At 34.2% G+C, this 25,465-nt stretch overlaps 1 protein-coding gene across 1 annotated transcript; it reads right to left on the bottom strand.

Annotated features, from left to right (window-relative positions):
* Window positions 1-18,072: 18,072 nt before the first annotated feature.
* On the bottom strand, window positions 18,073-23,146 carry LOC140435170 (protein takeout-like). The gene is made up of 3 exons (XM_072523923.1): window positions 22,991-23,146; window positions 21,847-22,212; window positions 18,073-18,423 (listed from the first exon to the last, which is right to left on the bottom strand). The coding sequence occupies exons 1-3, from the start codon at window positions 23,064-23,066 to the stop codon at window positions 18,113-18,115; spliced, it is 753 nt and encodes a 250-aa protein (XP_072380024.1). The 5' UTR covers window positions 23,067-23,146; the 3' UTR covers window positions 18,073-18,112.
* Between the last annotated feature and the right edge of the window lie 2,319 nt (window positions 23,147-25,465).

The following is a 25,465-nucleotide window of genomic DNA, read 5'->3' as shown; positions in this document are numbered from 1 at the left end:
TTGCCGAGTAATTTATCCAGCTGTTTGTTTCGCAAATTTTAGGCAACACAGTGGTTAAGATTTGAATTCGGTTTCGCTAAGTAGAAATCATTTGATTTCTCTTTTTGTTTTTAATAACTATTGTCTAGGACGGGAGAGATTTTTGTTTTGGTTCAGAGCAGTGACTATACCGTTCTGAAGAGACCTAAGAAGGTCGAAATACGTATCAGCGGTTGTTGCTGCACTGTATCAAAACAAAAATCTAATACCGTCATTCTGCCAAATCAGTAATGCTTTCCAAAAGTGCTTTAGTCATGCCTTGTTCTTTTCCAAATACGCTTAAGTCAGCTGTTGAGTGTTTGCGCATGCGTGATTCCAGCTGTCAGCATCTATTTGCTGTGAATTTTTGTTTATGTTGACTGTTTGAGGTGAAACAAGTAAGTAATCGAAAACGTTTGTTATAAGTATAAAATGAGTTTAGATTTTGAACCAGTGATTTTTCAGTATTTGTAAACGACATTAATAGTGTCAAGAATAGAAAGCGAGAATTAAATGAAGACCTGTGAGACAAAAATCTTAAGAAATTTGCAAGAAATAGTAAACAAGTTCATCCAGATCCTCGCATTGTTTGTGCGCATAAAGGTGATGTTTGTAAGGCATATCTATTGACTTCTAATGATAAAAGTAGCTTTTATGATACAATCTACTCACGTAAGACTACTGCTGATCAGAACAACTTCGTATTCAAATACCTTCGCAATTAAGAGTCTAAGCAACATAGGCCTAGAAATTAAACAAATCCACGATCTCGAACAGTTAGGAAATACTTTATACAACAGACAAATGTTGTTTTATTAAGTGTCTGTAATTCCACATTCCTGTCCATCACACAATTTTCATCAAACAGATTGAATCGGTTAGCTATAGCTTTAAAAGCGTCAAAAGAATGTCCTCGTGAAAAGCGAGGTGAAGCTAGGATAAAATCCAAAGATTCAAGTACAGCTCAATCAATGATTGATTTCATACAATCATTAACAGAGAACAGAGTTCAAATATCATGACGATCGCCAACCTTCGTAACTTAGGAAGAATCAGAATTAGTATAGACAAAAACACACAAGAATCTAAAGACATTCACGAACAAAGGACAAAATATACTATTTTCTATAGTTAGAGATAAATCAGTTTTTTTTACAACAAACACAAAAAATTAGAAGTAAAGGTCGCGGCACATTATCGTGCACGTATAGTTTCCGGCACGTAGCGTTTCCACTCCAGCAATTGGGTTGCGCGTTCACAATTTCATACATAGAACGTTTCAGTTTGGTTCGGTGAAGATATGATCTCGCTTTTCTGGACAAAAATTATGTGCAATTGCTCTTCTTTTTAACGATGAAGAATAAAAAACTGTGTTAAAAATCGGGTTTGAAGTACATCCAATGCTAAGAGAAAGGAAGAAAGAATGTGAATACTGGACTTTATACAGAGAATTAATTGATGACGATGAAAAATATTATGGATATTTTAGAATGAATAGGGTTCAGTTTAAATATGTTTTAAATTTAATTTCACCTTCAGTTAAAAACAAAATACTACATTTAACGAAGCCATACATATCAAACCAAAAAGTATTTTTAAAAAGAAGAGGTATCACTTCCGTACAAAAGTCCTAATTGTTTATCACTTCCGTGATTAATTGTCACAAAGCAATAAAAACACATTCATAAATGACAAAATAGCCTCGAAAATTATTTTTTTAAATACTCTGTATCAAAATCAAACAAATATCTAAATAAACAATGGGGGGAAAACGACGGACATCTAATTCACATTATCCTTAACAACCGGTTGCGACTCGTCACGTAGCCGTCGGCATCAGTAAAATATTGTTTTCAAATATACTGAACGGAAACGTTAAGTGTCTGAAACGCTATGTTCCGGACAGTGTGCGTTGTTCATATTTAAAACCATTTAAATTATATTTTTCGGAAACTAAACGCTATGTGCTGGAAACGCAACGTGCACGATAATATGCCACGACCTTATGGAGTATCAAGATATTTTTCTTTTGAAAACTTACCTTAATGCTGGTGTTTCCTACGCCGCTGTAGATTTGAGTAGTTGGGGGCCTATGTGGTGCAATATTATAACAAAACTCAATAATTTATAGAACTGGAAGTGGAATAACTCCCAGCAACGGATCGCGGCAGAATAGTGGCAGCGCGGTAAAATATGTAACGTCACGGAGGCTGCGAGGCGTTTCTTTATAACAAAGAGAGCCACGTCGTACAAAAAAACAGTGATGTGTAGGGCCAGTTTTGAACTTTGTACCCTCTTGTTATAGTTGTTTGTTTTTAAATATTGTATTAAGTAAACGCTGTTTTGTTAACATCAGAACTTATTTTAAAGTACTTCCTATTAATATTAGAAGCATAACAAAAAACATTGATGAGTTTAGTGCAGTATTAAGTCAACTAAATTCAGATTTTGATTTGATAGTACTATACTAAAATCACAATCAAGATGCACTAGAAATAGATAAACCAAGACACTTGAATGTTACGAAGAACACTACCGAATCATGATTTACAATATATAAACTGTGTCAATCATGATTTGGGATTTATACAATGTATATACATTGTAAATCCGGTACAGGGAATCCGGAACAAACAACAAGAAATTATGCAGGAATTCGTAAATCGAAAATTAGATATAGCCATTCTCTCTGAGACCAAGAAAAAAGGAAATGGAAGTGAAAAATTAAAAGACTATGTACATTTCTTCTCAGGAGTGGGAAAGGATCAAAGAGCAAGAGCAGGGATATCATTATTTGTACACAAGAAATTCGAAAAATATAGTAAATCTTGGGAAGCATACAACGAACGTTTTATTAAAGTGACGATTCTCCTAAGAGGAACACAAATAACAATTCTGGGGGTATATGCCGTAAATGATGACTACTGAGTGCAAGAAAAGGAAGCTTTTGAAGAAGACTTTAGAAAAATCCTGAACGAAATTCCTAACAGTTATGAGATTATATGCGGAGGAGACCTTAATGCCAGAGTAGGAAAACAAGTTCAAAGTAAAGTGGTAGGCATGCATGGAGAAGAAACTGTTAACAACAACGGAGAAAGACTCATAAATATATGCCAACAATATGAGTTAAAGATTTTGAATGGTTTTTTCGCCCACAAGAACATACATAAATACACCTGGTATCAGCACACAAGAGGTCTAAAATCGATAATAGATTATTTCATAGACATATTCAACAAGACAACAAACTAAGTTAAGAGTACAGGACGTAAAGGTGAATAGAGGAACAGAGTGCGGCTCGGACCACTGCTTGATAATAGGAAAAACATATATACCATTCGTAGACAGGAACCACACAGACATCAACAAAGAACACAGAGAAAAGATAGAAAGAACTAAGTACACCTTAGACAATCTAGATAACGAGAGCACACAATTACTTTACTCCTGGAGACTAACACAAAAACTACAGGAATCACACAGATCAACGACGGATGAATACGAACATATAAAAAACTGCATGAAAGACGCAGCGCTAGAAGCCTTAGGGCCACAGGTACGGAGAGTAGATAAACCATATCGGTGGGATAAAGAAGTGGAAGAAAAGATAAAAAGAAAGAAGGAAGTATATCTAAAGTTATTACAACAGGGAGACGAACATACAAAACAACAATATAAAAACTTGAATAAAGAAGTCAAACGAGAAGTGGTTAAAAAGAAAAATAGTGCATGGGAACAAAAATGCCATTACCTAGATAACCATATAGGAGGGACAAAGAGCTCTGAAGCCTGGAGAACTATAAAAACGATGAGAACAACGACAAAAAACCAAGTCATAATAAATAGAATACCAGAGAACACATGGGTAGAGCATTTTGAGAACTTATTAACAGAGAGAAGAGAAAGGTTTAAACAGACAAATGAACAAGTGGAAGTAGAAGAAAGAATCGAAATATTAATAGAACAAGTGAAAGAAGCAGTTAAGAAAATGAAATTAAAAAAATCTCCAGGCCCAGGTGGAATACATCCAGAGTTGATTAGGTATGGATCATCAAAACTGTTTGAGATGATCCGAAAATTATTCGAAAGATGCTTAAACGGAGAAGAAGTTCCAGAAGAATGGAGACAATCGTATATCTCTCCAATATACAAGAAAGGCACAAAGATGGATCCTAAAAACTATAGAGGGATCGCAGTGATTGCTACTATAGGCCGACTATACTCAAAAGTACTACGAAACCTAATAGAAAATGATATTAAAGACAAACAACCCGAAGAACAAGCGGGATTTAGGGCCGGACGCTCCACTATGGATAATATTTTCACATTAAAAATTGCAATGGAAAAACAAGTGCAGAGAAATAGAGAAACTCATATAGCTTTAATAGATTTGGAAGAAGCATATGACAGTGTACCGATCTCCCAACTATGGATAGAAATGGGTAACTTGAAAATAAACCCAATTCTTATTAACGACACTCAAAAATATTACGAACAAAACTTTGCAAGAATTAAAATGGGACAAGAAATCACCTCTCCTTTTCAAACAACAAAGGGACTAAGACAAGGCTGCTGTCTGTCACCCACCTTATTTAAAATCTATTTGGACAGATCCTTAGTAAAATGGGTAAAAAAATGTAGAAACATGGGAATAACGGTGGAAGAAAACAAGCTATATACACTTTTCTTTGCGGATGACCAGGTAGTAATTGCCGAAGACAGGTACGATCTTAGCTATATGGTAAGAAAACTGCAAGAAGAATATGAGGTGGCAGGTCTAAACATGAATATGACAAAATGTGAATATCTCTAAGTGGGAACAGATGAAATATGTGACCTAGTCTTGGAAGACGACAAAATCAAAGGCGTGCAATCCTGCAAATATTTGGGGGTCATTTTCAACAAGAAGGGAAATAGCGCAGATGAAATCAGGGAAAGAATAAACAAGAGCAGAGCAGCGACCTGTGCCTTAAACTCTCTTCTCTGGCAAAAAACAATTCGACGAGAAACCAAAAAACACATTTACGGTAGTATAGTCCAAAGTATTACACTTTACGGTTCGGAAGTATGGGACGTCACCAAAGCTAATAGAAACAAACTTATGACAACAGACAGAAATGGATTATCTCAGACGAAGCTGTGGTAGATCGAAACTGGAGAGAGTTAGAAACGAACAAATAAGAAACGAAATGAAAATGGAGAGAAATATCAATGATGACATACAAAGAAAACAATTAATCTGGTTCGGACATGTTAAAAGAATGCCAGAGTACAGATGGCCTAGGAGAGTACTAAAATGGACCCCTCCTGAAAGAAGAAAGAGAGGACGACTACGGAGAAGTTGGCGCAACGATATTGATGAAGCAATGGCGGCAAGAGACTTAGAAGAGGCAACTGCATATGACAGAAAAAGATGGAAATTGGGGACGGAGAAGCGGCGACAGCCGTAATAAATCCGTTATTATATTTATATATATACATTGTAAATCATTATTTGAGAGTGCCCCTTGTAATATTTAACGTGTCTTGGTTTGTTTATTTCTAGTGCATCTTGATTGTGATTTTAGTATAACTGAAACTTATAAGCTATGTGATTTATAATATTACAATAACCATGAATACATATTCTTGTATAGTGATTTAAATTTCAATAGAAATGACGGAGTAGCAGTATATATAAAAAAAACCATTACATTTTCGCATAAAAAGGTAATGATTGGGCATTCTCAAGCAATCGAAGTACTTATTCAATTAGAAAATAATAAGAAAATCTTAGTTACTTATCTTTATCGTTCACCATCTGGTGACGTGGGGGGATTCCTTCAAGACTTGAAGGAATTCAAAAAACAATATTTTGAACAACAAAAAAAAAGAACGGTTATTGTAGCGTAAGCGCAAAATTTCGAGCCAATGCTTTTTAAATGCATTCATTTTTTTCGAATCCTAAGAAAACTAATAAGTATTTTTGAAAAATTTAAACCCAGAATACAAGAATACATTATTACTGAGGGCCGAAAGTCTCTGAAAACTTCTATTATGTTTATTTTAATAAGTTACAGGGGTGAAAAAAAAGAGAAAATTTAGTGTGATTTTTAATATTAAATATCTCATTCAAAAAAACTTTTTGTTTATTCTAAGGGACTTTCGGCCCTCAATAATAATGTTGTCTTTCATTCTGCGTTTAAATTTTTCAAAAATATTTAATTGTTTTCTCAGGATTCGAAAAAAATGATTGCATTTAAAAAGCATTGACCCGAAATTTTGCGCCTACGCTCTGTTTACGAATACCTCAATTTAATGTATGAATACCAATTTGAATCTATGGTCAACAAATATACAAGAATACAGAGAAATTCTAAAAGTTGCCTTAATCACATTTTTTTTAACTCACAGGGAATTATTGGACAATCTACATAAAGTATCAGTCGTGGCTACTTTTGTTACTGATCATAAAGCGACTGTTATTTGTTTACCATTTAACTTAAATTACTTTAATTTAGATGTAGAAGATATAACAATAATTCTGAAAAATTTTATTGAATATATAATATAACCTATTTACAGTTTATGGTTAGATATGTCAATTTTTATAGCTTTTTGTCGATAATTGGCTGATACATTTTTCTGACGTATGTTTTTTGTGTTTTTCTGATGTTTTTGAGACAAATATTTGTTTAGTTTATTTAATCTTAACTTCCTTTATGAGTTTAAGGTTAAAGCTTATTGGCGCCCATTTTGTATTACAGTTTAGCTGTATTTAGTGTCTTTCTTTGTCAAACTGTTATATGTTGTTATATACTTATTATCTATCATTTATCTATCTATTTTGATCTACAGTTTTTGTACCATCTATATCCTTACCTATCCCAATAAATCTCTCTGACTATAGCAACGTGGTCTTGGTCTTATGTGTAAGAAAAGCTTTTTAATTATGAACTTTTGTCAGCTTTTTTGCGACAATGTAATTACAAGAATAGCAAAAAAATACCCAGCACTATATAATTCCAGTGGTTCTTTTAATTTACATACTATGTTAATTTTAGAATACAAACTCACTTGGAAAAACCTACTCATCGGACTTTTGTCACCTTTTTTTACTTTTCTCATTTCTTAAAAACACAATTCTAAATGTGTGCAGTTTACTCTTGAAATGAAAACCTAAAACAAAGTAATAAATCAACTTTCTAAAAGCTTTTAACTAATTAAAGTGAATAAGTTCCCAAAAGCCAATAATTCCTTCACAGTTGTAAAGATGACAATAGAATTTTACCATCTCTAAATCTAGGCCACAACACACTAGGTGTTTATTATCACGTTCTTACAAGGGTGGTAAGTAAAATATTGATCTAAATAGATTACAACTTAGATTAAATTACAACGGGTTTCTAAGACTATTTAGTTTTAATTTAGTTTCAATTCCTACCATTAGCGTTTCGTTAGTAGTGTTATGTATGTTAATTGTTGGCTCCAACCACTGGGGTTATTAGCGATTAAAATTATAATACAAGTACAAAAAATGTTACAATAACTTATAATATAAACCAGTGTCCTTAAATAACCTATTGTATTTTTAACATTAATGTGCTCTGCTAAGACCTCCGTGCCTAGTACGCCCAGCCCTAACGTATGATTCAGAGACCTGGACTCTAGCAAAAAATAATAAATACATGTTAGGTTGTTTCGAAAGAAAAGCACTAATGCGAATCTATGGAGCAGAGAATGACAATGGAGTGTGGAGAAGACGATACAACTTCGATCTTTATAGAATATACCAGGAACCTGATATCATAAAACATATTAAGATACCACGTCTGAGGTGGATAGGGCATGTAATGCGAACAAAATGACCCAGCTAGAACAATATGAGAAATATGGGAACACGTGCTTGGCGAAGAAAGGTGATAAATAGGGACGACTGGAGAGAAATTCTTGAGGAGGCTAGGATCCAAGCAGAGTTGTAAAGCCAGAAGGTTGATGATAAGGATAAGAGTTAATATATGTTTGATGTAAAGGATTGTTTGGCGATTTTTGCACATTGGTGACACAGTTCGCATAAAGAGGTGTTTAAGGGTTAAGTTATTGTGTCATAGCCTTAATCGCCTTATTCTCACTTGGTGTGCTCTATTCGATGTTGGTTGTGGCCACGGTTTCACTAATTGTTTGATTTCTTTTGGTTTGTTTTTTACACTCAACATGTTTTGTCATACACTAAATACTTTATAGATTTGATTTCTGACCTTAAACCATAAGAAGAAAGCTCGTATAGAACAGCATATAACAAAAATAACGTGATACCCAATTTTTTTAAAACTCACTTTCCTGATGTTCTCACACAGTACAAAAATTACCATTTTATATACACGGACGCATCTAAAACCATAAATGGAGTAGGAGCATGCTTTGTGATATCACATGAACATTCCATCTATAAATTGTCTCCTAAGACAAGTATTTTTACAGCAGAACAATTGGCCATCAATAAGGCTCTAACCTTTATTCTAGAAAAAAAACTTCCCAAATCTCTTCTGATTCACTTGGATGTCTAACATCAATTTTTCAGATTTATCCCTCTCATCCAACACTACAGCAGATTAAGTTAATTTTATACCATATATACCAAAACAATTTGACAGTAGAGTTCCTATGGGTACCGTCACACGTTGGAATAGATGGTAACGAAAAGGCAGATAGTCTAGCTAGGTCCGTAGTAATCAATACAGCTGCATCAGTGGAAAATCTAACGGTGCATTTCGATTTAAAACCTTACTTAAAATAAAAATTGCACGATGTTTGGCAAAACCAATGGAATAGAAGCACCACTAAACTGATAGAAATAAAATCTTCCGTCCTTCCATCGAACTTCTTGCCTTCAAAGCGACAACATCAAGTCCTAACCACCACATTCCAATGCCAATCCATCCAACATTCCAAAAACATTAAAAGAATTCTTGAAATCCATAAACTTTTTTAATACAATTTAATACAATACATCAATAATTAAAATATATATTGTATACATTATTATGTAATTCATATTTTGTATATGCCTATGTATGTCTTTATCACTTTTTGTATTTTTCTTATGCAGTAGTTGAAGCAAAATAAATAAAAAAAAGACAGCTCGTTATTGTGAATGGAGTCCTGGCTGAGGGATGCCGAGCCAACTAGTTAGTCTTCTTCATTTTCTTTTATGCTGTAATGCGATAGGACAAACATAAAGTCGACCGTAATCTTTTTTCGTTTATAAATAAATGTTTGACGTTGCGAAATGAGCATAGTAAATCGGTAATTAGGAGAGACAGGGACTGTTTAGACTCTTTAGTATGGATAACTGGTTGGAATATTGGATATAACTCTGCAATGTATGACGGAGTGAAGAGATTGAATTTAAATTATAAATACGTATTTGATGCGAGGATGGATGCTCCAATACCGTCTGATGATTTAGATGCGTCAGTGTATATCTTATAGTGATTTTGATCAATTTCTTTTGAGAATATCTGTTCGATCAGGTCTGTTATTGTCAATTTTTTTTTGTATATACATACTAAGATTGATATTATTTTGGGAATTGGTATTAACCGAGGAAATTTATTGGAAAAACGTTAGCAAATTCAAGATGTAGCCGATACAGGTTTCTTCCAACTATTTCATAAAATGGTTGGAGTGTAATCTTGTTGCACAAAAGTGCCCTAAAATCGATTTGTGAAGGTACACTCTTCTAAGTAGGGTACTGTTTATTACTAGCTATCTTGGAAGCATATGAGAGACAAACATCTTTGTATCGTAAACTTAGTAATGTTGTTCTGAGAAATTTTTATAAAAGGACTACAATATAAAATTGACTTATCTTAACTAAATCGACAAAGCTATAGAAAGTCATAAAACAATTATTGTTTTAACAATTTATTGAAATATATTTCTTTATGCTAATAAAATGAATCCTGATTCAATCTATAATTTTGGTACATACTATATACCCCTCGTATTTCAATATTCTCCTTGACTTTCTTAGAACGCTAGAAAACGGTTCATAAAGGGTAACAATGCTCGTTTCTCGGTACGCAATCATAAAGTATCCAATCAATTGCAATGCGGTGGTGTCTTGCGGGTATCATAAACTTTTGTTAAGGGTGGTCACTTTCTACTTTTCTACCCAGTGCTTTATATTTATGCTTTATGTATTTCTGAAAGCATTTTTTATTACAATTTGGCACATTTTATACAGATCTTTTCAAGACGTCATTGAAGAAAACAGAAAATATATATTTATTCAATTAATTAAAATTGAATTAAATTACCGAATGGGACTCCATTTACTTCCTAAAACCAAACGTGGTTAATACGACCGTGGTAAGATAAGATTTACAAAACTTTTCTTCTTACGATCTGTTAATACTTCATAATTTTATTCAATAGTCGCTGTTGCGCCCTTCCAATGTCCTTGTTAAATTCAGATATGCTATATTCTATAATTCTCTTCTTTATTTATTTTGATGTAAACATTCTATGACTACTTTATCGATCTTAAAGGGACAAGAACAGGCCCAAAGCCTAATATATTATTAAGAAGAAAAATGTAAGGAGTAGATCTACCAGTTCTTAATCAATGTTGCTCTTTAGTGTATGTGCGCTAAGAGTGAAATTAAAGTGGTTCTTCTGTGGAGATATTTTTTGTCCTCTACGCACACAATTTACAACACTTTTAGTGATCGCTATTTAGTCAAAAATAAATCGATAAACTTGAGATGAAAATGCATGGTAGGGCGAAATAAAAATCCTGTAGTTTTTATCGATTAATTTATTATTGTTATACCAGGTCGACATGCTGATAGAACATGAATGTTCTATCAGGGGCGTAGCAACCCTGATAGAACATTCATGGCATTCTGAGAAGAGATACGGCTGTCCTGACGGTCGGTAGAATTCTACTGGGTTCTGTAAGTGTTCCATAGCGTGAGCAGAACTATATATAAGGATTTGGTCTAATAAATATATTTGTACGGTTAAGTAAATAAACATTATAAATTCATCGTGTTTTAGTTTTATTATAAAGAAGATTTTAAATAAATTAACATAAACATTACATTGATATCAAAAGTAAGATATTTAAATAAGTTTTGTGAAAAATGGCTACGAAATTTACTGATTTAAAAGTAACAGATATAGTGGGTTTAGTTGGAAAGATGAAATCTCATCTTTTGAAGAAAAGCTAAAAGATAATAAAAAGAAAATGGAGGAAACAGGGACAGCAGATACAGAAATTGTATCAATTACAGTAGAGATAAAAGACGACGAGTCGAATTGTAAGTTGAAGCCACGTCCGACATTTGAAGGGAGTGTAGGTTCTGTTCGTATAAAAGTCTCAACTTTTGAAAATCGCTACGAAATACCCGAAATCATCCGAAAAAGAAAATGCTGTAAACCTCACTAATACTCTTTGAGTAGGTGCCTTGGAAAATGTTAGAAGAGACTCTAACTCTAACAATGTTAGAAGAGACTGATCATGCGATAAGGTAATGTAGCATTCCTACCAGGCGCAGTTTAAAAATCGAAGGCAACAGCTAGATGAGGTAAGAATAGGAGGCAGATATTGCCAGTTTGATGCAATATGTTTATCCAACAGCTCCTGGAGACATAATGGAAAAGTTGGCTGTTCAAACATTTATTGATGATATTAATAATGATGAAATGCAGAGAACACTGCGATTAGCTCATCACAATGCCTACAACCAACTTACTTACGAAGATGTTTGGGAAACGTTACTTTAATTAAGGGAGCATATGCTGGACTCCAACGTCCAAAATTTATTCATGCCAAGGCTAGAATGCCACCAATTGGATTGGATCTTTAAATACACCGAAGTCCAGGTATTAGCCTCTTGCAATCCAGATGGTTATAAAGCAAATTGTGAGTACCAAACGGCCGAGATAGAAGTACCCCCGCCAAGCCTGGAAGAAATTATCACGGCGATAGAAACCCTAAAAAATGACAAATCCCCGGGACTAGACAATATTGATGCAGAACTGATTAAAAAAGGAGGACATGAACTTAGAACTAAAATACACCAATTAATGAAAGAAGCCTGGGAACAAGAAATAATGCCAAAAGAATGGAGTGGCTGTATTATCGTGCCAATACATAAAAAAGGCAGAAAGGATACATGTGGCAACTACAGGGGAATCTCACTAATCGGTACTACATATAAGATATTAGCTTCAGTTGTACTAAAACGATTACTGCCATATACAGAGGAAATTATTGACCAATGCGGCTTTAGGCCTGGAAGATCAACAATCGACCAAATATTTACTATCAGACAAATGCTAGAAAAGTATTGGGAATATAATAAAGAAGTACACCAGATCTTCATAGATTTCAAACAAGCATATGATTCCATAGATCGCTTAAAACTGTGGAGTGCAATGATGGAGTTAGGCGTACCAAAGAAGCTGACCATGATTGCTCGAATGTGTGTCAACAATTCCTTTGCACAAATTAGAATAGGAGGCAAAACTTCAAAGGCTTTCGGCATAAGCACCGGACTCAGACAGGGAGACCCGCTGTCCCCATTACTATTTAACCTAGCATTGGAATATGCAATGCGAAAAATCTATACCAGAGTCAAACCAGACATAACTGCCAGAGGAGCAAAGATTATTCTCGCATTTGCAGATGATGTAGATGCAGTAGCACAGACAACACTGGAAGTTAAGGATATAGTATCGAACTTTGAAGAAGCAACACTAAGCGTAGGCCTGAAAATAAACGAAGCAAAAACTAAATACATGGTCGTATCAAAAAAGGAACGACAGCGAATAAGACAAAACATTACCATAAACGATCATAATTTTGAGGTGGTCAAAGAATTCAAATACCTAGGAGCAACAATTACCAGTGAAAACACAGGAGAACGGGAGGTTGAAATACAAATACTGGCGGGGAATAAATCATTCTTTGCCATTCAACATCTAATGAGGTCAAAGCTTCTCTCAAGGCGTGCGAAAATCCAAATGTACAAAACCATAATACGACCAGCAGTGACATATGGAAGTGAAACATGGACATTAAGAAAGAAAGAAATCAATAAGCTATTAGTATGGGAACGCAAAATCCTGCGAATTATATATGGTCCTTGCAGGGACAGCGTGACAAATGAATGGAGGAGCAGATACAACAATGAAATAGAGACTCTCTTCGGGAAAGGAAACATCGTAAGATACATAAAAGCCAATAGATTAAGATGGGAAGGCCACGTGGTACGGAGTGATGATGACAGACTGATTAGCAATGTGTTTTGGGAAAGACCAGATGGTAGAAGATCGACAGGAAGGCCTAGAAAAAGGTGGAAAGACGCAGTCAGGGAAGACCTGGAGAAGATGGAAGTAAGGCCATGGGAAATAATAGCACAGGATCGGAATCAATGGAAGGCAATAGTAAATGCGGCAAAAACTCACGAAGAGTTGTAAAAGCCAATGATGATGATGATGAATCCAGATGGTTACATTCAAGCATACAGTTCTAGTCTCGACAAGGTTGCAGGAGAAACCATCTCGTAAGGAAGAGAAAATGTTACGCCAGTCCTTTCTACGCCCCTGATCGAACTATCGCGGTATTTTGAAATGTGCTATGGCTGTCCTGACGTCAAGAGAATTCTACTGGTTAAGGTGTTAGTCTAAGAAATTTATTTATATTAAATATATATAAAAAATAAAAATATTAAGACAAATGATGATAAGGCGAAAAAAAAACCACTATTTAGGGTGGTAAGCGCATATATACCTCAACCATTGCTGTACAAGTGATAGCAGGGATTATACCAATCAAAAAAATGGTAAAAGAGGGACTGACTATGTACAATAGAAGAAGATCAAGGAAAAAAGAAGAAAAAATAGTGTAAGCCAGTGACAGAGAAAGTAGTCCTCCGAAGAAAAACTGAAGTAAATTTGATGAGGACGGTTATCCTCAACATAGAAATTCGGATAAACTGCAAATCTACACATACCAACTTTTACTTCACACAACTCGACATACTCGACGTTACAGTCTATCAAAGTAGTCCCGAGTACGCTGTAAGAGATGTGTTTATTATATAAGATCAGGTTAAATACCTTGCGTAAGGTTTACTGAAGTCCTCTGCTACCGTAGAGCAAACGAACGAAGTAATAGACATATTATCTAACACTTTCAAAGATTTGTTATTTTTAATACTTTTGCCATCAATAAATGTTATGATTGCATACATATATTAATAATAATTGGACACACAATTTAGGTTATGTAATATTTTTATTTTAAATTTGTTTTCTGAGGGTAACTAACCATTCAAAAGTAGACTTATTCCAAGGCCTGCCATATTTATTATTTTTTTGATTGACTCTGTACATAAATGTATTGCAACTGTATATATTCACTTCACTGTAAATGAAGTGAAGTGAAGTGAAATCACCATTCATGAAACTGTTTATTAATAAATTTTTTGCGAGAATATATAAAGAAACATGTTCACTTTTATTTATATCCGTTCAAATCCCTGTTTAATAAATATCCATGTTACACCTCTGCAAATGTGACAAAAATCGAAAAGCTATAAAAATTATTTGTCTGTAGGAGTTTATTTACAACGCAGTAGTAGGTGTTACGATCTCTTTTCCCACTTGAGTCCTTTTCTTGATCAGTTCTTGGTTAATATCACTAGTTCATAAAATTTGTAGTCGACTTTTTTTTCCAATTATGTATACTAAGTTTATTGTTAAATTCAGACCGTGTTATTTATCGATCAGTTTAATTTGAGTAGCTAAGTCTCGTTCTTTTTCAAACCCTAAAAAATTTAAACAAAAATGCATGTGATACGAAATATACGCAGCTTTGTTATGATGTCATAGTATAAAATATAAACTTTGTTGCAGTTGCAACTTTATGTTCAATATGCAACCCGATCTAATTGTCAGTGGTATGAATCAAATTAGCAGAGTTCACTATTTGTTGCAAGTGTGATATTATTTCTAAGATATTAGAATTCATAAATAATCCCGAAGTAGTATCTTTAAATTGCATTATTGTTTTAATTAAAATTATTTTCAATCTGAATCTGGTACGAACATAGTAATCGCGGAGTGTGTTAAGTTTAACAAAAAAAATAAGGTTTGCATCTTTTTCTTTAAGTGCCATCTCCGTGACGAAGGTTGGCAATCATCATGGCTATTCTGAATTTCGAGGCAGCTGCTCTGAACAATTGCTTTGAGCTGCAACCAAACCACTCCCTCAGGTTCTTCAACCAGGAAACGCGTCTTCTTCCTACGCTTCTCCTACCCTCTATTTTCCTTGAATTATGAGTCTCAAGATGTTGTATCTTTCGCCTCTCATCACATGTCCAAGATATTGCAATTTCCTTTCTTTTATTGTATTTTCCATTTCCCCCTCTCTGCCTATTCTCCTTAACACTTCTGTATTCGTGACTCTATCTACCCTTAAGTCGATTTATTGTATTCCGGTTTAATGTCTATGATTTATTTGCATAGTAAAGTACACTATGTACATAGCGTTTAATTAGCCTTATTCTGAGGGCCAATGTCAGATCTTTGTTGCATAAAATATTTTTTTATTTTCACGAAGTTGGCACGTGCTTTTTCAATTCTGACTCTTATTTCTGCAGTATAATGGTTATTTTCTGTGATTATTGTTCCCAAGTAAGTATATCTTTTTACACTCTTAATCTGATGGCCGCCTACCGTTATTATTTCGTTTGTATTGTTGTTCTTGCTAATTTTCATGAACTTGGCATTTACTTTCTTTGGTAGACAAATAAATGTTGATAAATGTTGACTGAATTTGATTGTGGCATTCAACAATTCAATAATAAAAACAATGAAGAGCGGGAAAAGCCCTGGACCTGATATGCTTCCTATAGAAATCCTAAAAATTCTAGATGAGAAGCACATTGATGTTTTAGTGACACTCTTGAACCAAATTTATAGTTCAGGCGTATTACCCAAAGAGTGGTTAACATCTATTTTTATTTGTCTCCCTAAAAAGAAAAACGCAAGAGAATGCAGCGATTACCGCACCATTAGCTTAATGTCTCATACGCTAAAGTTACTACTTAAAGTCATCCATAACCGAATATATCACAAACTGGACATAGACGTTAATAATACACAATTTGGTTTTCGCAAAGGCCTAGGAACACGTGAAGCTCTTTTCTCACTTAATATACTAATACAAAGATGCCTGGACGTCAATCAAGATATATACGCACGTTTTATTGACTATAATAAAGCATTCGATAAAGTACGACATAAACATTTAATGAATGTCCTGAAATAAAAGAAGATTGAATACAACGACCTCAGGATCATATCAAATTTATACTATAAACAGCGAGCAAAAGTACGTGTTAACGAACAGCTGTCAGAAGAAATTGAAATTAGATGTAGAGTAAGACAGGGATGCGTATAGTCGCCAATTCTTTTTAATGCCTACTCCAAAGAGGTCCTGAAAAAAGCTCTTGAGGGTGAAACAGATGGAATAAAGGTAAATGGAGTCCCCATTAACAACATTAGATATGCGGACGACACTATGATCTTAGCCGAAAACATTGAAGATCTTCAGAGACTGGTGACCAGAATAGCAGAGTATGGAAAAGAGTATGGTCTAACAATGAATGTCAAGAAGACGAAATTTATGAGAATATCGAAAACTCAAAGAAATAACGAGAATCTTCTAATAAACGAAACCAAAGTCGAACAAATGGACAAATATGCATACCTGGGAACAATGATTAACTCCACAAATGATTACAATCAGAAGATAAAAATAAGAATAGAAAAGGCTAGAGCAAATTTCAACAAAATAAGAAGAGTTCTATGTACCAGGGATTTAAAACTGGAACTAAGAGTTAGGTTGGCGAGGTGCTATGTTTTTTCGACTTTATTTTATGGAATGGAATCTTGGACCTTGAATGCGACATCAATGAAAAAACTGGAATCATTTGAGCTGTGGATGTACAGAAGAATTCTGAAAATATCATGGACAGAACACGTCAAAAACAAAGAGGTTCTGGGAAGGATGAACAAAGAAATGGAAATTTTAAAATCAATAAAAACAAGAAAATTAGAATATCTCGGACATATTACACGTGGAGAGAAATACACCTTGCTCCAACTGATTATGCAGGGAAAGATCCAAGGAAAGAGAAGCATAGGGAGGCGTAGAATGTCATGGCTGCGCAACCTGAGAGATTGGTACGGATGTACATCAAATGAACTTTTCAGAGCAGCCGCCTCAAAAGTCCGAATAGCTATGATGATTGCCGACCTCCGCCGCGGAGATGGCACTTGAAGAAGAAGATTCAACAAATATAAGGCATACTGTAAAGTTTTAGTAAAAGTGTCCAAACAATTAAAATGTCCTAAATAACTTATTAAAATTTAAATCACTTACAAAATTGCAAAACAACTAGGAAACGAGTACCAAACAATGTAAATAAATAATATTCTTCTTCTTCTTCCTCTTTTTGGCTTTTATTCTACTGAATAACCAGCCGGTACATTTGTTTTGTTAATTTTTGGGCCACTGTCGTGAGTCTGAGAATATATCTCTACTTCTTCTTAGCCTTCTGTCGTCCATTTTTGGACATAGGCCTCTCCCAACTCCTTTCATCGGTCTCTATCCTGAGCAACATATTTCCAATTTGTTCCAGCTATTCTTCTAAGAGAATATATCTCATGCCCTATATTATCAGTGAATATAGACATTTCTCCATCTACATAATATCTACATTTTATTTATGTTTTCTCTTTTGTTATAAGTGGTTTAAATGGTAATATTGGATAGGTTATTATGAAGGTTATGAATAAAATAAGGTTATGATGTAATACCAAACCCTGACGCCAGCGCCACCTATATGCATGTGATCTATTCGAAAATACGACCCCCTGGTCATTGACAATATGCCTGGCTAAAGAACGTCCTGAAACCGTTACGAATCTCTACTGATAGGGAGGACACTTGAAGAAGAAGGTTTTAAATTAAAAATAATTTAAAAAGTTAAAGACATTTTTGTAACGAAATAAAAAAACTTTATTATACATATTATTCAGGTTTTTCAGGTAACAAAGTATCATAAGAGAATTTTCTAAACAAATTCTCGAAAAGTTTGTACACAATATCTCTAACAACTACTTTTATAACAGGAATAAATTCTTCTAAGAAAAGTTCGGAATTATCGTTAAGCAACTGATTTCCTTTTTCATTTAATTCTGGATTGTCACCAAAAAATTTATTAAATGACATGTTATAATTGTCAATTTTCAAATCGATGTCCATTTTATTGATCGTTAAATATTCTTTTCCTTTTTTGAGTCCCTTCTTTAAACTTAAACCAGCATCGGCCTTGATCTTAGCTTAAAAGAAAAGAAATTATTATTAGTAGCAGTAAATATTATCACCTAATAAATATTTATACCCAAGAATAATATTTAATGTTTAAATTAAAGGACTTTTACATGTTTTCTTGAGCCATGAAAACAAAAAAGAAAGTGTCAAACCAAAGATATATTTAAACTCTCAAAGTAACAAATTTTAGTTAGATTAATTTCTCTCTTGGAGAAAATCGTTTTTTCCCTAAAACAGTGAACTGGATGCTTACTGTGGTTTTCATCTTTAGCTGCTAAGTGTTTTTCAGATCCAAATAAAAGATCTATTGGTCATTCGGGAAGAGCTTACATGTAATGCAAGAGAAATCTTTAACGATAAAATACATTCAATGAAAGTGCTACCAAACATCATTGCACAGCTCAGAATCTTACACTCTTTAAATTCAGAGGAAATTTAAACTTCTCTACATAGAACGATCGGCAACACGGCTATCACAGTCATTAACCAAAATGAATCAAACATTAGTAGCACCCTAACTGGTAAAAGCCCTGTATACCATTTCTGCATGACGAATGTAGACCAGGAATACGCCAAAGACAAACTAAAAAAAATCGTAAAATCGTAAAATCGCCAAACTCTGGAAAATCAAATAACAATATTTTGACAATATTACAAGAAAAATATAAGGTATAAAAAAAATATTGGACTAATCCATCACGTAGAGTTATTTCACAACCCCAACCCCACCCAGCGTACTCCAAAATATTATAGCAAATGCTAGTAATTTTATCTTAAAATGTAGAAATCGAAACTACATCTACCCAAATTGTTGACAAAGTTACAAATTTAATGCTTATCCTACCTACGCAACCCCAAATGTCCTAATTGTAGCGGTGAGTACCTTGCATATTCATGCTGCTGTTTGAAAAGACATAAAACACACTAAATGCATAGAGGTCAAACCATTATCTGTGGAAAAATTCACACCACCCTATGACCTATCTACGGATATTAGAAACATCCTTTCTGCAAAATGTGACCTCATTAGAACCCTCACGAGTAGTGTAATTGATTTAATTTTCGGCCGTACATTTCGTGTCCTGTTTGACCAAAACAATAAGGTCTTAATTTCTAGGATTTCACCCTAGAGGCTCTCAAAAAAGAAACCTCGAATCAAACATATCCTAAATAAGCGTAACATCCAAGTTCTACCAATTACTGATACTCACAATAAGACAGAAATACTACAAGCCCATAAGACATTTTTAGGAGAGGTCATATTTGAACAAGCATGAATCCCATATAAATCAATACTTATCATCATCAGTGGCATTACAGCTCGTTATAACCAAAGCCTTCTTCACAACAATCTTCCACTAGCCCCTGTCTCTGGCAACTCTTCTCCATGCTTTAACTCCGATGGATTTTAGATCATCCTCTATGTTATCTTGATACCTAAGTTTTGGTCTTCTTCTGACTCGTCTTCCCACTGGTCCTCTTCGGTCGAAAATTTTTCTGATCGTTACATCTTCATCTCGACTAATTACGAGCTATCCATCGTCCTATCCATCGAAGGCGTGCTAATTTAATACATTTTACAACGTCATATTCCCCAAAACTTCTGTATAACTCAAAGTTGTAGCGCCTACGCCACAAACCTTGTTCTTGGACTCCTCCATATATTTTCCTTAGAATTTTTCTCTCAAAACGTTTAAGCAATTCTTGGTCCTTCTGTGTAGGTGACCACGTTTCTGACCTGTATGTTAACACTGGCTTTATTAGTGTTTTATATATGGTAACTTTAAGTTTTCTGGGTAATTTTTGGGGCCATCTGTTTCCTCAAGCCATAATAGCACTTACTCGCAAGCACTATTCTTTTTTTAATTTCTTCGCTGACATTGTTGTCTTTGGTCATCAGCAAGCCCAGGTAGACGAAGGTGTCCACACCTTCCAGTTCCAGATCATCAATTAATAGTCTACGTATCTGGTTGCCTGATCTAGTACAATACATATATTTGGTTTTCTGTGCGTTTATTTTTAATCCCATTCTCAGTGCAGACGCCCTTAGTGATCGAAATGCTTCGATCACAGATTCTGTGGACCTAGCAATAATGTCTATGTCATCTGTATATTCGACCGCTTGTACAGATTTATTAAAGATGGTGCCATTCGTATTAATATGGCACTCTCGAATTACTTTTTCTAGTGCAAGGTTAAATAAAAGACCCGACAGTCCATCTTCCTGTCTCAGTCCATTTTTACAATGGAAGGGTCTCGAAAAGTCGTTTTGGATTCTGACTACACTCTCCACGCCTGTGAGTGTAAGTTCCGTTAGTTGAACAAGATGAAGCGGCATTGGAAATGCCACTATAGCCTGTAGAAGTCTTTGTCTGTTTACTGAGTCGTGTGCGGCTTTGAAATCCACGAATATGTGGTGGGTGTCGACTCAAAACTCAAGCGTTTTCTCAAGAATCTGCCTGACTGTGAAGATTTGATACGTTGTTGATTTATTGGGTCAGAAATCGCACTGGTAGTTCCCAACTAATTGTTCAGCATAGGTGATCAATCTTCTGTACAATACGTTGGACAATACTTAATATGCCACGTTAAGTAGGGTGCTGCCTTTATAATTATCACACACCATCATATCTCCCTTTTTGTGAAGAGGGTGCATTACATCTAATTTTTAATCCACGGCCGTTTCCTTTCGTTGCCAGATTTCGGTTACTAATTTATGCATGTGTTCACCACCAAAAAGGGTGTCACCACCATTTTTAAAGAGTTCGACAGGAAGATTGTCCGAACCGGGGGCTTTGTTATGAGATGAATATACTGAATTTTCAGTAGGGAAGCTGATCTAAAGGCAACTTTACATTATGGTGAGAAATAAAGCTTTAATAAATCTTTTTTATCGCTTGCAGGAAGAACACACGTCAAAACTAAGTTTATCTAAAACATATAAACGGCTGTAGTAACAATAGTAAATAGAAAATATATACACTGTCACACACACACACAAAATGCACACTGACACAACAACCAGCAATCGAGTCTACCATTATCACCACCAAGATAAATAAGTCAAATGTAGAATAGAGAAGGCTATGAGTGCATTCAACAACATGGATCTTCTCGACATTGCGAAGCGATGCAGAAAAAACTTGAAGCCTTCGAGATGTGGCTATACAGAAGAATCCTAAGGATATTATGGACGGACAAGATAACCAACGAGACTGTACTACGAAGAACGGGGAAAGAAAGAGAAGTGATATATACGATTAAAAGGAGAAAGTTAGAATATCTCGGACACATAACACATAATGAGAAACGGCACTAAATACAGATTACTGAAAATAGTTGTACAATGTACAGTGTATTATTGTACAAAATTAAGTTGCAAATATTATCGATTATATCCAAAAATTTAACAGATACATTTAAAAACTTACTCAAATTTCCAAAACCATGACCAGTTGTATCTATGGCCAAGATTAATAACTTTCCCTTCATTGTATAATCGGTATCAATCCCTACAGAATCCCAAGAAATATCTAAGCCGGCCTTCAGATTTTTGACGTCTATGTCAATGTTTTTAAGGTCAAATTTGTCCAAGTTATACAACTTAATATTATATAAATCTATATTAAAACTTTTGTCGGGGTGTAATTCTGCTCTGTCTACTTTCAATGGAGATAAACTTGGTACAAAGAGTTCAGGAATGCCTTCCGCTAGCTTTGGACGAAGGCTCTCGATATTCTTTATAAGACATTTTGATACCTTCGGATCATTCCTATAGCACTGCTCTACGAAAGAAGCTGCAAACAAAATTAATATTAGTAGACAAATTAATGTATATATATATATATATATATATATATATATATATATATATATATATATATATATATGTATATCGAGAAAAGGAGTACGACCGTCAATCCAATATAAATTAAGGATCACTCAAAAGAGTGGTGGGTTTTTTCGGTCAAAAGGTGGAGAAAAAAGGCAAAGTTGATGGCTACTTCATCTATTTATTGAAGACGTTTCGCTTTCTTAATCAGAAAGCATCATCAGTTCATCATCATGTTCTTATTGCTGTGCTTAGTTTGAACAAATTGTTAACTTATTTAGTTCAATTTATTGTTTATACATCGTAATCGTATAATGTCCATTTACTTAAGTGTCTTTACAACTAATATCACTGACTGCTACATATCTTTTTAAGATGAACTGATGATGCTTTCTGATTAAGAAAGCGAAAGGTCTTCAATAAAAAGATGAAGTAGCCATCAACTTTGTCTTTTTTTTCTCCACCTTTTGACCGAAAAAACCCACCACTCTTCTGAGTGATCCTTAATTTATATATATATATATATATATATATATATATATATATATATATATATATGTATATATATATATATATATATATATATATATATATATATATATAAACAAATACAATTTCACAAAATTATATTGCAATCGGTTGAGTGGTTTTTGAGTATCAAAAAATCTTGGACAAACAACGTGTCACAAGATATTTATATATACAAAAGAGTTTAAAAAATCCAAAATGTAACTAATACTTACGAAGCTTTCTGTCACACCCTGCATAGACCACTAAACTTAACAATATAGGGATAAATTTCATTTTTTTAAATATCATAAAACTATAATCAACTTGCAGACAACTCTATTCAAAATTCACTGCTTAGATAATAGTTGCAGGGTATTTAATACCACCAAGATTATCCTTGACGAAGTTTAATATACATATAAAATACATTAAAGACTGTTTTTCTGATTTTTTTGTAGAAATATTTTGAGTCAGAATTATTAAACAGCTGTTAATAAAATAGAATTAGCGACAAATCGGACAATAAGGACGCAATAACTTATATAAAAATTATGCTAATACTGTTCTAAATATTATTTATTGATCTAAAGCAAAAAGTAGTCTATTATACAAACACAAACATATTAAAATTAAATAATATTTAAAATGTTTCCTAGTAGTCGTCAGACAACATAATATTTTTTGTTTTGGTTGGCAGGTTATATTGAAAGTAAGTTTGAATAAACAGTTGAAACAGTAAAGACGCCAAAAAATTCAAATGATTAAAGGCTATGTATATAACGCCATGTAATGAACGTAGAAAATTCATATGTTACTTTGAATCACATAATTAAACCAATTGTTATTAATCATGAAGAGGATAGCGACAGCGAAACAGAATTAGGTATTTAGGAATTCATAAATATATTTTGGTTATTTTGGGTATTTTTTTTTTGTAAGTATTAACTTTTATATATTTTTCTATATCTTTTTTTCAACTCATCTATTTTTTGTACATTATATATTCGTTTGTATGTATATACTGTAAATAGAACTATTATTACTATACATTTTTAACGATATCCGATTAGGAAGAGCAAAAACTTTTAAACACGCCAATTTTTTGCTGACAGTCCTCAGCCTGTAAAAAGTGTGAAGGAAAGTACCTTTCTGAATTTAGATCCATATACTACAATTATTCACGTAGAACAAAAAAACTACTTTCTTCATGTTAAAAATTGTTCAATTATCAAGTATATTCACTTGAACAAGCTGAAAATACCATATATGAAATAATTTAATCAATTTTTATAATCGTGTATTACACAGCTACCAATGAAATATATTAAATAACAAACTTTCTGAAGTGCGACCCTGTGTACTTTGGTAGTTTATTGAGAGACTCTTGCTAATAAAATTACTTGCATCTACCGGCTATAGCCTTTTACATAGGCTAATACTTTCTAAAATAAAGGTTAAATATGCCAATCTATCTTCATAAACATTTTTTTTTATTTACAGGTTGAATATTGTCGTATAATGCCACCTGTTAATTCTATATAATTCGTTTAAAGAATTAACCAACATATATCCCTTTATAGATATATGGATAGATTTAGAGAGGTGGCCTATTGGCCTATTTCACTGCAACCTTTTCAGATCTATTGTAGTCCTCTAGTCCTAGCTGACATTCTCCAGCCTAACATTCTCCCTTTTTAAAAATTCTAATAGTTTCGAGACTGTACCTTCCACGTAGCTATTTGCCGGTGGATCTTCTTCTCCTAATGAAAAGAACCACACATTTGCCAGACTGTCACACTGACGTAGAATATGCTCTGCTGTTTTTTCTTCAGAGTGATAGAATCTGCACAGGTCATTATCTGATAATGCCATCAGCTTTAAGTGCCTATTCAGCTTACAGTGCCCTGTTAGGAGACCTACTATGGCTTTGACTGTTGTCCTGTCTTTGCTTATTAGGTCTGCCGTAAATTTTGGCAAATGTTCTGTAATTAACTGTTTGGCCTGTCTTTGTTCTGGTGAATTCCTTCACCATTTCAGAGATTTGTGAGCTACCCACTTCCTTGTAGCCGTTCTTGTTACTGTCTTTGCAACGCCGCAGGTTCCGGTCCAATGAATGCCATTGATAGCGTTGTTTGGCCATTTCATCTGCTTTTTCATTGCCCTTAATCCTCGTGCCCGGGTATCCAGGCTACCGCAACCTTGCTACGGTTTCCTAGTTCATTTAGGGTACACACACAATCCCATACTAGCTTAGAATTGACCTCTACAGAATTGAGTGTCTTAAGCGCTGCCTGACTAGCTGTGAAGATGGCAACTGCACGGAACGTTCTTTCCTGCCTTTCTATTTCTTCCACCCAGTAATGGCTTGCCGTTATTTCCTCCTGGAAAACTGTCACATTTCTTAGATAGACTTACCGGGAAATGTATCCCTTGATTTGTCCCTACTATGCCGGCTCCCACACCGTCCGATGTTTTTGAGCCATCCGTGTACCAGGTAGCAACAGCTTGTATGGGTACACCTTCATTCCAGTCTTCCTTACCTGGAATCTTAATTGTGAATTTATTGTTAAAGTAGGTAAAAATAAATAAAATAAGCCTTACTCACAATCAATTTAATTTTACCACCAAAACGACCGTTTCATTACAATAAAACAGATGATCCCCCATCACCAGCAATCCAGGATAGTTTGAACTATGTTTCACGAATC

Source organism: Diabrotica undecimpunctata, chromosome 2 (genome assembly GCF_040954645.1).
Source record: "Diabrotica undecimpunctata isolate CICGRU chromosome 2, icDiaUnde3, whole genome shotgun sequence".
NCBI lineage: Eukaryota > Metazoa > Arthropoda > Insecta > Coleoptera > Chrysomelidae > Diabrotica > Diabrotica undecimpunctata.
The sequence above is the reverse complement of the archived record's forward strand: the minus strand, read 5'-3'. Positions and strand labels throughout refer to the sequence as shown.

What these genes read in the sequence shown, in the direction of transcription:
- LOC140435170 (XM_072523923.1), bottom strand. Translation starts at nt 23,066, where the DNA reads ATGATATTTAAAAAAATGAAATTTATCCCTATATTGTTAAGTTTAGTG. An exon ending in AGGGTGTGACAGAAAGCTTC is followed by an intron (nt 22,213 to 22,990) that starts GTAAGTATTAGT and finishes TTTTGTTTGCAG; the next exon opens with CTTCTTTCGTAGAGCAGTGC. An exon ending in TCATGGTTTTGGAAATTTGA is followed by an intron (nt 18,424 to 21,846) that starts GTAAGTTTTTAA and finishes TTTTCTTTTAAG; the next exon opens with CTAAGATCAAGGCCGATGCT.